The sequence below is a fragment of the Penicillium paradoxum genome (assembly GCF_028828445.1).
Source record: "Penicillium paradoxum strain IBT 22861 chromosome Unknown utg000002l_segment0_segment0, whole genome shotgun sequence".
Lineage (NCBI taxonomy): Eukaryota > Fungi > Ascomycota > Eurotiomycetes > Eurotiales > Aspergillaceae > Penicillium > Penicillium paradoxum.
Window position 1 is genome coordinate 2,357,802 of NW_026643180.1, and position 12,439 is coordinate 2,370,240.

A 12,439-nucleotide genomic window follows, 5' to 3' on the forward strand; every position below is an offset into this window, starting at 1 on the left:
AGCTGCTGAGAGGGATCGTCTAGACCACAAATCGCATTGATGAATGGGCTGTCAATTTCTCGGGGTAGAGGGGCGATCTCAGCAAGCGTTTGCGAGCACACCGGTCAAGGGAACAAAGATGAAGGTGAGAAGGGTTTTCCAGGCTACAAAGGCACTGCCCTGTAGACGTCGCGATGGAGGATCGAAGTCAAAGGGCGCGAGTCGGATTCACAGGAAGTCTGTGTAATTCGAGATAGGCACAAGGGTGCAAGAAGTGTCCCTTGAATAGGAAAAAAAAAAGACGCGATTGATGGGAATTCTCTCTGCGGAGAGGTGCACCGCAGGAAATATCAAAAGGAAGTCGCGGAAGAAGGGAAACAGCCCGATGAGGAAAGATTGTAAGAGAGAAGAGAGAGAGAAGACACAAAATTATTTGGTTCAGGGCAGAACTGGTAGCGGGGTTTTTTCTTTACACGTAATTAATGGGTTTTTTGTAACTGCTTTTTTTTCCTTTTTTTCCCTATTTTTCCCTTTTCTTTTTGTGGAATTTCGCATAAATGGATTTGGGCTTCTTCTCTTTGGTCGTTTTTTTTTTCCTTTGGACCTCGATCATCTCCAGCAGTTTCCTCCTTTCGCGTTCTAGATATACCTAGGGAGGGACCTAGGTACATCTCGAGTAAAATTCCATCCTGGATCTGTACTAGTCAATTGAGCCATACCTTTCCCATGGTACTTACGGAGTCCATGTACGCCAATTGATACAACGTTGTACTTACTGTACCCGAGAGGACCGGATCCCTGAGATTATGAATGAGGATATGTCCCCTTTCAAGGTATATAACTGCGTTGCCGAGGTCAACCATCTTGGCATGTACTTAATGGGCAGTACAATGTCCTTGATCCCTATGTCTCCTCGAACCAACGTGATTGAGCCTCAGCATTCTTTAAAAGTCACTGGCCCAATAACGATCACAGCTCAGGCGACCAGGGACGAAAATAGCTATCAGCGTGGCGATACTTCAGGGTTCTGAGATCTCAAGCAACCATGTCCAGCCAATTGGATAACACTATGGCTGGACTGTTCTGGACTTGCCTCCACAGACCGTTCCCTTTCATAAAGCTTCGATATCCAGTGACAATGATGGCATACGACACTAAACAACATACACCACCACGCCCGCCATACCTACCATACCTACCAGACTACGTAATCGGCTCATCCACTCGGGAGAAAAATACATCTGAATATAGCGGGGTCCACCGGAGACCGGCCATTGGCGCACAATAAAACATCTGACGTGGGAGAGTCGAGTTTTTCTCTGCATGACAACCAGTCTGCCATAACATCAAGAACCATCACATCGAGGACAGAGAAGGAGACGTATTATCGTCACCAAATTGGAGTAGTCAGCTCTCTCCTCCGTACTCCGTACTTACCGTCCAATCCCCGGTCATGTATGTAATCTTTCTTCATCCCGTTGGGCCGTTGATTGTTCGGATATACGAGCCGGTGATGAAATCCTCGGAGTAAAGGTAATACATATGATTACACATGAAACTCGATGAGGTATTAGGAGATTACCCCTGCGCGAGAGAGAGAAAATTAGAAAATTACCTAGGTACCCAGGACTGTCATGTTGATCACTGTGCGACGAAAGAATGTGATTATCGTATACTTCCCACACGTGAACAAGATCATTGCTACACACTGTCCCTCTCGTTATTCATCATCCTAGACCAACATATCCAATGGGCTGAACCGTTTGAATTCGAATCCTTCTCTACTACCCTCATCTAGCTAGGTAATTAATCTGTTGTGCTTTCGGCAGTGATTAGGGCTGAGGGCACGCGGAAACCATCGGAATGGGAGAGTGGGTATGTAATCACCATACGCTGTACGTTACCCTGGTCACACAGATACCGATGGCTGCCTCAGGTGTTCGGGATCTATACATTCCACATATCATTAGACCTGTGGAGGATGCCCAGGAACATATATATAGACTGTGAGCTATGCCTATATCAAAGAGGGATATCATTCGGGGAACTAAGAACAACGTCCATTACTCATTTTCAAGACTGAACACACTATAGCAACATGATCTACCAATGCCGAACACCAACCAACACCTGTTCACGCGGATCAAGTTCCATCGAGCCCAGCGGACCCGTCACTAAGCCTAGACGCATGAGAACCTGCCAAACGAGCTTGCGCTTGAGATTTTCGCGCACACAGATCTTCTCAAGAGCATCGTAGCCATTGAAATACTTAAGGAAGACAGGCCAATACTTTTTGTGCAGGGTCTGGACATCATGAGGCGTGATATCCGGGCTGGCAGTTGCGTCGCTCCGGTCGCTTCTGGGATTGTCGGGGAATCGGGAGACGATCTCGTCAAGCCAGCGGGACTCAAGTGGGGATGCACGGTGTGGGGAGAGGATGAAAGAGGACAACCGGAGAGCGGTTGATTGATCGAGCAGTTTATGGGAAGAGCGCAGCTGGGCGTGTGGGTCGAGTCGACCAGGCATGGGCGTTTCATCTCCACTACCGTGGCTTTCGAGGGAAGATGACGAGGAGGAGTGCGTATCGTCATCCTCATCGTCCGAGTCGGTATCTTCCTCAACCGGTATACAATTTGAAATGCCCTTGGCCAGATACCGGTCAACTTCCTCCTTGCGCAAGGCAAGTTCCACGGCCATCTTGATCTCAGGTGAGACTTTGATGCGCGCGAAGGTACGAAGCTGGGTAACCCAACCACCGCGCAAGAGCCAAGCCAGAATAGTGAAATATATCTCCTTGTGATCCTTGCTCGGGATAAAATTGCTGTAAGGGCGAGGGGTGCCACTGAGGGTGGAGAGCATCTTTGGCAAACTGGGATACGTTGGGAATGCCGTCTGGTAAGCGATCGTGGCGATTTCCAGCTTGCTCAAGTCACAGTTCGGGGAGACAATGTATGTATCTCGCTGGTGAATTGGCGGGATAGCACGAGCACGACGCCAGTATACGAGATGACTCGAGAGCATCTGAATATGTGATAGCGGGATTCCTGATGATACTGATATCTGCGCAAATGATTTGGTTGGCTTGGAGCATCGGATATAATGCGCAAGAGCGGGAGCAAGCGCTCCACCAGATGCCTCGACGTCCTTGATAATGGCAGCTTCGCTGTCCAACAAGAGTAGAGCAAAGTGCTTTGCAAGAACCTGGTGCGGGATATTATTTTCATCAATACCAGGGTCATCAACTGGGGTTGCGCTATCCGATGTCGTGAGCCACAGCCCTGGATATGCTTTATCCATGGGACCAGTAAGATATGGTGTGGAGGTCAGTGGTGGGATCTGGAGCGAGATGGAAACATCCGGGCTGAGCGAAACGGATGCGATCTTAGACGCTGATATGCTAGTATAGACTGTATAGATAGCCCGCGCTAGAGACGATTGAGATATTAATTCGGAGTAAAGGTTATGGGTCGATGTTTCTGCCCAGTCCAATGGTTAGCTCCAGCAGAATGACTATTAGCAGGGAACATACTAGTCTCTCGGGCTCTTCTCCTGACCTGTAGGATGTGTTGAGATTCCTTCCACACATAGTCGTTCCGAGCCTGTTCCCATTTGAGGGCCTTGGCAAACTTCTTGATGATGTTTTCATATATTTCCTTCACGCGCATAGAGTATTCCAGCAAAGGAGGATCCACAACAAATACCACATTGAACATCGTCATATGATCTTTGTCCTCTGGGTCTAACAGGCCATCTGGCTTCCCAGGTTTTCCACTAGTCGAGCCTCGTTTGCTGTCTGTTGGCGATGTCAGTGATTCTGCAATGGAAGCGACACTGGCACCCAGATCAGGCGAAGTAACAAATCGCTCGTCCTTCTGGTCTTTCTGACCCTCTTCAGCGCTCTCGTTGTGACCCAACTCCCCACCATCCCATTCAGCCCGGGGCTTTTTTTTCTTCTTGCGTCGTTGTTTGCGCCAAGATCCATCTTCACGCACAAAAACCGGCCATCCAATAAGCGCCAGATCATTAATCCCAACCTCGAAGCGCCTCTTATGCCAGGATCGAGACGGACTGAGAAGCTTCTCCCACACACTGCCGGGCAACCCCAGAAGTGATTCCCAGGGCGGTCTAGAACTTGCTGGGCCGTCATCGGGTCGATCAGAGGCCATCCCCGCATCGTCCTCGGGATCCAGCTCGGAGCCTGCACCGCGTTTCCGGACTGATGAGCCACGGCCAGAGCCCAGTGACCCAGGTCGCTGGGCCTCACCGGTAGCAGGAGACCCAGCAGTGGGGAAATGATCGTCGAGGCCAAAATTGCTCGCGCGGCGGCCCGTCAACACGGAGCTGCCACCAGCATGGCTCTGGGTTTCTCTTTCCTCCTCGTCTTCATCTGAACTTGAGCTGCTTTCATCACTCGAGCTCGAGTCGGTATTCTTTGATCCCTGTCGCGTGCGTGTGCGCGAGAGGCGCCGGCCGCTCTTGGTGGTGGTTTTGATACGGTTCTCACTAAGAGGATTCGGAGGATAGTGGAAGACGAGACGTGGACCGGTGCGCGAGCGCACAATGAGAATAATTGCCACGAGACACGGGTCTGGTGGTCGGGCGATCGATGACATTTGGCGTCTTGGGGTTGCGTGGGGTTGGAGATCGTGGGAGTGGCTGGGCGGAAGCGGTTTCCATGCGGGGAACCACATGGGGCGAGAACCAACGGTCATCGGCGTTTAGACTCGGGAAGTTCTGAGAATACTAAATTGAAATATTTACGCCGATACCTTTGTTTATCTGGTAGGATTGACTTATTTCATGTGTCCAATGTATATGTAAATATCAAATACATTATGTTATGTGCAACGCCTTGAATAATGCCAGCACTACCCGATTCTCACGAACTAGTGCCACTCTTTCATATCGTACAATATCGTTCAACATCTCGAAGGCCCGTATTAGCTTTTCTGTTGCGAATTTTTTGCACCTGCAGTTGACGAATTGGCGCTCTGGTCTTTCCCTTCGCCGTCCTTGAACACCAGACCGAGGTTCTCGAAATTATCTGGCGCCATGAGGTTTCTATTACTCAAGGCGAATTGACTCAATCAGTATGTTATCCCAGCGTCCATCCTGGATATAGTTCCTCCTGTAACGGCAGTATCCAGCACATTGATGTATCGGGTTAACCTACTTGTCCATTCGGCAGGCAAGGTACTCTTTGGCCAATTTGCGACACGCCTCGTCGTTGGTGCCTTTGTTGAGTTTGATGCATTTCAGATATCCTGAGATGATGTGCTTGCATTCCCCTGTAGCGTCATGGTTTGCGATTAGCTCGATTTTTGTGGCTGGTCTTGCTGGGATCTTTGTGGAGATGGACCATGTGGGTGCGGACCGGCGTACCTTCGTGGTCCAGAGGAAAGCTACCGCGCTCGGGCCTGTAGATACATTTAATGCGTCAGTTATTCTGTGGAGCAAGAGGTCAGGCCCTCATCACTCCCCGGGCGACGAGTTTCCGGCATGAATATGAACGATTGAGACAGTCCAACTCACGGTGAGGGCTTGTAGTTTACCGATCCGCCACCAGGGGCTCCGAAACTCATTTTTGATGAATTTGAGTTGATATCCCGGTTTGAATAACAACAAGACAAGAACCTGCTTTAATCGAAGCGAGATGGTCGGGTCACAAAGCATCAGCCGGCGCAAACGAGGCGAAGTCCGAGAGACGGTCCAGACAAACTAGATAAACCAGACAAACCAGACAAACACACAGGGAACCAATCACTGTTGTGGAATGCGGTCGATGATGCACAGGGTCGTTCCGGGATGGAGAGAACTTCGACCTTCAAAGACCGAATTATAGTTGGATGGAGACTAAGTGAATTCAGTTAATCCCATTCATGGCGCTTTGTTTTCGTAGTTTGTTTGTTCTGTTGGTGTTGTTGGTTTTGGTCAAATTGACCACTCTGTAGTTGAGTACAAACTATATATATCAAGCTGCACCTCTTCCGTCCCAATAAACATTGGCTTCCATATTTGATCGACCTTCCACCATCTTCATAGTACTATTTATAGACTTTCAGCACCACCCTAAATACCCCTAGTCATGCCTATGTAGGTGGAGTTTTACACTATCTCTACTTCCATTGGGACGACGTCTTGACTAGCTATATAGGAAACTCGAAGGGAGTTGCCAATGCGGCAGCGTTCAATTTACCCTTCAGTCGCAAACACCGGTCCCCTACCAGCTTTGCGCATGCAGTATATGCCGTAAAGCAGGCGGGTATCTCGGTGCCGTGAACCTCGGCGGCATTACCGACAGTCTGAATATCATCAAGGGCAAATATTTGATCAAGTACGACCCATTCATATCAACCGACTATATGAAGCCCATTGATGCCCCACCATACTTTGTATATTGGAAGACGCATATATTCGACGCCTCAATAAGATGACTTAAGCATACACTGACGTCGTACCCAGGAAGTATTCAGCCATAAAAGACCGCGGAACATCAGACGAACAGCTCTGCACCTCTGAACGGAACTATTGTTCGAACTGCAGTACCATGCTGTGGCTTTGGGACTACCACTGGCCTGAATTGATTCATCCGTTTGCTTCCGCAATTGATACCGAGTTGCCAGTGCCGGATGAGATGGTGTGCATTATGGAGGGATCGAAGCCGGCTTGGGCAAGATGGCCGGAGGGCAAGAAGACTGTGCACCAGCTACATGGTGGAGATAGTCTCGAGGGATGGCACAAGCGACATGGACTCTTTGTCGAGTAGAATTTTCGTTTACAATTACGGAGTACGAGAGATCAGGTTCGGGGTAATGAGAAGAAAGGTCATGCACCAAAGCTACAGATTCAAGAATATACGGAGGAAAGCGTGTAAGAGATTATGAATTAATATTAAGCTATTGATGGTATGACATTTGGCCCCTGGAAATGCAAGTTAGCAATTGATCAAATCACAGCATGAGTGACATGATGGCAGTCAAGGAAATATCAGTTCTCCAAGGTGAAATAATATTGTATCGACACGGCAATTCAGGAATAACACAGCGAATATTAAGGGTTCATCAGGCAACGAGGCAGGGAATGGAGATAGAGCAAACTCACGGTCAACGAGCCAAATGACAGACCCGAAACATTCCTATTTATTCACTTAAGTCGAGTTAGCGATGGCATTCAAGCAAAATGAATGAAGCAAAAGCGAAATCAAGACATGGCAACTAAGTCAGGCTTCAAGTCAGTCAGCATGAAACACGGAGAATTTGGATCGAGAAACACATACCTCATTAAATCAGATTTTTGTATAAATGTTCATTCCCGGACACAAGGTCCAAGTCCAACAGTGTGAATAACACATTCATCATGATAGGTATGACCATGTTGAGAAAGGGAGAAACGAGATGAGTAGTGAATTACCTAGAGCTTCTGTTAGAAACACTGATCTCAACTTGTCGACGTGACATGATAAATTTATGACAAGGGCAATGGTTCAGGTGACGAATTCTCAACAAGTAATCCACTTCCCATACACCCACAGAGTTTGTACGCTCCGTTTTTGTCGGATGCATGGGAGATGGGTACGTTATGTCCGCCCGTTCGTTCAAGATTTCTTCATGCTAGGCAATAGCCGCGATGGAAAGATGGGAATGAATGCAGTGGTGATTTACCTGAGCAACATATTGTTAGTCAAAAGTCACTCAATAAATGGGTTGTAAATCATAATGAGATTGTTGTGTTGGGTCAGACAAGGCTGAAACTTAAAAGTATGACAGATTCAACATGGATCTTCTGCTTGAGGAATGCCTTTGCATGTCTATAATATAATCATCCCCGGGGGTTGGGGTTGAGAGAGGAGAATTTGATCCTTACCTTTTGAATGAATTATTAGAGAGAGTTACTCGTAGCACTGTGACAACAGGCATTGAGTACAGCTGGAGTGTGTGCCATCATTCGACACAGTCCAAGCTGGAAAGAAAAATCAAGAAAAGAGTGAGGGCTGGAGAATTCCAAGCGATGTAGAAGGAAGGAAAAAATTTGCGAGTGGAGCTCGCTATATAAACTAAAGCGGTAGACTACGGTAGACGTGTTCGACCTTCGGTGCTGTTTGCTTTGGCGTCAAACATCGGCGAAACAACAGGGCCGAGAGTAGCGATAACTTCACGTCTCCACAATACAGAAGGCCATCAATCTGCATCAATCTGGTCTCTGCAGATCTGCAGCCCAAATTTTCCTTGCGAGTAATATTGTCTCACAATCTGCCAAAGGCTATCTTGAACTTCAGAGCAAAGTCATGTCGGTAGTTGACGCGAAGACTAGGGAGTACATTGCGCTCTTTCTCAAGCTGTTTGATTGAGCGCTAGTCTGTCATCAGACCACTAGGTAACATAATGACCACCTCCTAGAAGTTAAAGTTCGTAGACACTCGATATCCCGTATCAATAGTAGAGTGGTTTGCAACGGCGATTCTGATACTTCAATGACGGCCAAGATAGGTCGCCATTCGAACCACTAGGCCCATTGCAACAGACAGAAGGGTTTGATTCGGAGGTGTGAAGCGCGAAAAGGAACAAGGTACTGACGCTGCGGGGAGTTACACATATATGTATCCTGCAAACTTTCGGAAATACCTCCCAGGCTTCCGACGCCTCATTGTCACGTCACCAATGTGGCAATCTAACCACGTCACGTCAACGTGTTTTTGATCATACATAGATAGGCTGGAATGCCTGTTAACCTATCTTGCATTTTGCTTATATCCGGATTGAATTGACATTAGAGCCCGAAACATAAAGAAACATTTCAACATCGACCAAGCCACAATGACTACGAGATGGAAGTTGAACACTGGGGCAGAGATCCCAGCAATTGGGTTTGGTACCTGGCAAGATGAAGGAGAGCAGGAAGATGCCGTTGCGGAGGCAATCAAAGCAGGATATCGTCACATTGACACTGCACGCGTGTAAGTACTTCCTGCCACGAACGATCAAACAATATCAAGCATGAAATGTTGACTCTATGATAGCTACGGTACCGAGAGAGCTGTTGGCAGAGGCGTGAAGAAAAGCGGCGTCCCGCGAAAAGATCTCTTCATTACAACCAAGCTCTGGAGCAATAAACACCACCCAGACGATGTAGCATCGGCTATACAGCAATCGCTGGACGATTTGGGGATGGATTATGTTGATCTGTTCTTGATGCACTGGCCCGTAGCCTGGAAGCGAGGCGAAGATCTCTTTCCGAAGGAGAATGGGAACCCCATCATGGAGAATATTGATATTGTCGATGTATGCTGTTCTCTTGTTCTCTCAGAATTCCCTTAATGACAAGAGTGCTGACACGTAGTAGACTTACAAGGCAATGGAACAACTTCTGAAAGACGGCAAGACCAAGGCGATCGGCGTCTCGAACTTCGACAAGTCTGAGATGGACCGCCTGATAAAGAATGCTTCCATTGTTCCGGCCGTACACCAAATGGAATGCCACCCGTGGCTACAGCAGCATGATTTCACAGAATGGCATCGAAAGAATGGAATACACGTTACACAGTACTCGCCGTTTGGGAACCAAAACGCTCACTACGGCGAGAAAGGTGGCCTAGGGAAACTGATCGATGAGCCTGTACTAGCGGAGATAGGAGAACAGTATGAGAAGACTGCTGCTCAAGTTGCTCTCGGTGAGTTAGCTATGTCCAGGCGTTATCTGCAAGGCGCTGACTTCAGTACCTTAACAGCTTGGGGAGTATCGCAAGGCCATTCGGTGTTGCCGAAGTCCAAAACACCATCGAGGATCAGAACCAATTTGGGAGGTGACTTCAAACTGAGCCCACAGGACATGGAGAAAATTGCAAAGCTCAACAAGAAGGTCCGTTTCAATGATAGCAGTGGTGAGTTTGGCAGGGAGTTCTTTACTGGGTTGGAAGGAAAGACTTGAAGCGAGATTATTGGGAGATACGTACATCCTCATATGTAGGTAGTCATTGCAAATCAAATCAAACTTACCTGTCTAAGTAGGTAAATCTCTGCCCACTGAGAGTATGCACACTGGGTAGTTGTAGGTTAATTGCATTGAAATAAGATCGAAGTTGGACAGAGCCAGGGACGGAACGTGACGTCATGCGCTAGCCGGACATCAAGGAGTAATTCCACCAACTCGTTTCCTGCACTTTGCACTTGAGAGATACATCATTTGCCCAATTGAGCCATGTCATCAGCAGCTCATGGGTTTGCACTGGTAACTCCTGCCTCGCGAGGACTGGGGTTTGCCTTCACACAGCAGCTGCTGACACGGACTGACCTTCCTGTGATCGCCACAGCTCGTAAGAACTGCGATGAACTTCAAGAACGATTACTGTCTAGCAATGACATGCCCAAAAATGCAGAGAAAAGACTGCGCATTCTCCAGGTAGATGTGACGGGTAATCAACGCACCTCCAAGCTAGAGAAACATGCTTTCTAGACAGCAAAAAGCTAACCAACTTCCTAGACGAATCCACACTATCAGACATGGCAGAGACAATCCGCCAGGAATATCCCAAAACGCCACTCAGGATTGGACTGACAGTCCCAGGCATCTTGCATGTGGAAAAATCACCCAGTCACATCAACTCCGCCAAGGCACTGGAAAGCTTCAAAATCAACTCCCTCGGTCCCTTGCTGCTCATGAAGCATCTTTCTCAATTTGTCCCATGTAAATCTGCACCGGCATTCCCAACAACGGAGTCCAGCTCTGCAATCAATTCTCACAGACCATTGCAGCTGCCTTCGCATGCCATCTATGCAATGATGGCCGCCCGAGTTGGCTCCATATCCGACAATGCCTCGGGCGGATGGTATTCCTACCGGGCAAGCAAGGCAGCTGTATTCCAATTGGCGAAGTCATTTGATTTGTATTTACGGACGAGGAGTGGGCAGAGGGGGATCGCAGTGGCGTTGCATCCTGGAACCGTGCGTACAGATTTCACCAAGGAGTTTTGGAGTGGAAGGGACATGTTGGACCCGGTTGATGCAACTGGAAAACTGTTGGAGTTTGTTGTCGGGTTGTCATCGGATGTCCAAGGGGGGCGAGGGAGATGCTGGGATTGGAAGGGGAAGGAGGTTTTGCCATGACTACGTTCAGAGTCCGGTGATGTTTTGTACTGTTGTACAGGATAGCAAAGTGGTCACCGTGAGTAAAGTGATTGGGTGATACCGGAATAGGAATCGTACACTGGTTATTAGTAGCACAAATTAATAATGTGCTGTAGCCGTATAGGCCGAAGATGGGAGCATGCAGCCAGAACGGGGAATGATACTGGCACAAGAAGATAAATGATCAAACGTGAATTCTACGAGCTATACCGAGCAATGGGCAAGTGCTTTGAGAGATATATTACTCCGTACAGACACAGACATGAGGCAACGGGTCAAGGACCTTCCAAAACTCATGATCGACTCGAGGATTCAACTTGGACTCCGAGATGCCGTGGATATCCACCTGTGATACATGCCATGCATCTATGACTAAAAGAATCAACTAAAAATGACCAAATGTGATTGAGCAGAAAGAATAGGAGGTTGGGAGGCCAAGACCGAGTAGACGTGCCTTTGGAGAAAATATTAGGTAATGCGCGCGTGGAGCCACGTTACTTCGGCACCCAGGACGCGTGTGGGCGAATATAAATATCCCCTCCAGCCTCCTTTACAATTCTTTTGATCAGAGTTCTTTCAAACCGTGCCTCCTTGACCTTGTCCACCAAGGAGCGGGTGCTGGAGCTACTTAGCTCCTCACACCTGCATGGGGAAGAAGTTCTCTCACCAGACACCATCTCACTGGGATAGCCCGTATCTCACGGGCGGTTCGGTGGGACTGGATATCTGTTGTCAGGTAGCTTCACGAACTCAGCCGCGGGGCTCTTCAGCTAATGCTCACCAAGATACCTGACTTTGAATAGACTTCTTTGATTTCACTCGGGGGTTGGATGTATATTGTCAGGTGGTTTCACGCACTCGGCCAGATGGCAGGACGGCCGAGGCTCACCAAAATAACCTGACTTGGGATACATCCTTCGTTGATTTCACTGGGGTTGGATATTCATTGTCAGGTACATCACGAACTTTGCTGTCCCATCCTTCGGCTAAGGCCCACTGAAATACCTGGCTTCGGATAGATCTTTGATCTCAGTGGGGTTGAATGTCCATTGTCAGATAGTTCATGAACTCGGCTGTACCGCTTCCTGGGTTGAGGCTCTGAAAGATCTGGCTTCGGATACATACTCTGTTGATTTCGGTGGACTTTGTCACCCACGATCTCGCCTGCTCTTGCCAAGATGGCCTTCGTCTTGGTTTTGTCCCGTTTGTTCCTCATGAGCGACCGGCAAAATATTACAGGTTCACACCTTATGTTCTTTGCCGGAAGCGTTTGATGTTGGCTTTTCGTTGAAAGATCTCGCCTGAAATCACCGATGAGAAAAAGTCGCAATTTGATTGCA

The 12,439-nt window shown here is 48.1% G+C and overlaps 4 protein-coding genes across 4 annotated transcripts; 2 read left to right on the forward strand and 2 right to left on the reverse strand.

The window, feature by feature from the left end:
• Positions 1 to 2,082: 2,082 nt before the first annotated feature.
• Positions 2,083 to 4,691, reverse strand: N7457_000881 (nitrogen permease regulator 3 family protein; the record flags this gene model as incomplete). Its single annotated transcript, XM_057171927.1, has 2 exons — positions 2,083 to 3,455; positions 3,509 to 4,691. 2 exons carry the CDS (start codon positions 4,689 to 4,691, stop codon positions 2,083 to 2,085), a joined length of 2,556 nt encoding a protein of 851 aa, XP_057035830.1.
• Positions 4,692 to 5,043: 352 nt separating this feature from the next.
• On the reverse strand, positions 5,044 to 5,561 carry N7457_000882 (coiled-coil-helix-coiled-coil-helix domain-containing protein; the record flags this gene model as incomplete). The annotated part of the gene is made up of 4 exons (XM_057171928.1): positions 5,044 to 5,107; positions 5,153 to 5,267; positions 5,362 to 5,396; positions 5,512 to 5,561. 4 exons carry the CDS (start codon positions 5,559 to 5,561, stop codon positions 5,044 to 5,046), a joined length of 264 nt encoding a protein of 87 aa, XP_057035831.1.
• A 503-nt stretch (positions 5,562 to 6,064) lies between these two features.
• N7457_000883 (GFA family protein) lies at positions 6,065 to 6,745 on the forward strand (the record flags this gene model as incomplete). The annotated part of the gene is made up of 3 exons (XM_057171929.1): positions 6,065 to 6,072; positions 6,134 to 6,313; positions 6,442 to 6,745. 3 exons carry the CDS (start codon positions 6,065 to 6,067, stop codon positions 6,743 to 6,745), a joined length of 492 nt encoding a protein of 163 aa, XP_057035832.1.
• A 2,047-nt stretch (positions 6,746 to 8,792) lies between these two features.
• Positions 8,793 to 11,078, forward strand: N7457_000884 (Short-chain dehydrogenase/reductase SDR; the record flags this gene model as incomplete). Its single annotated transcript, XM_057171930.1, has 6 exons — positions 8,793 to 8,932; positions 8,996 to 9,257; positions 9,319 to 9,646; positions 9,704 to 9,856; positions 10,184 to 10,387; positions 10,456 to 11,078. The coding sequence occupies 6 exons, from the start codon at positions 8,793 to 8,795 to the stop codon at positions 11,076 to 11,078; spliced, it is 1,710 nt and encodes a 569-aa protein (XP_057035833.1).
• Between the last annotated feature and the right edge of the window lie 1,361 nt (positions 11,079 to 12,439).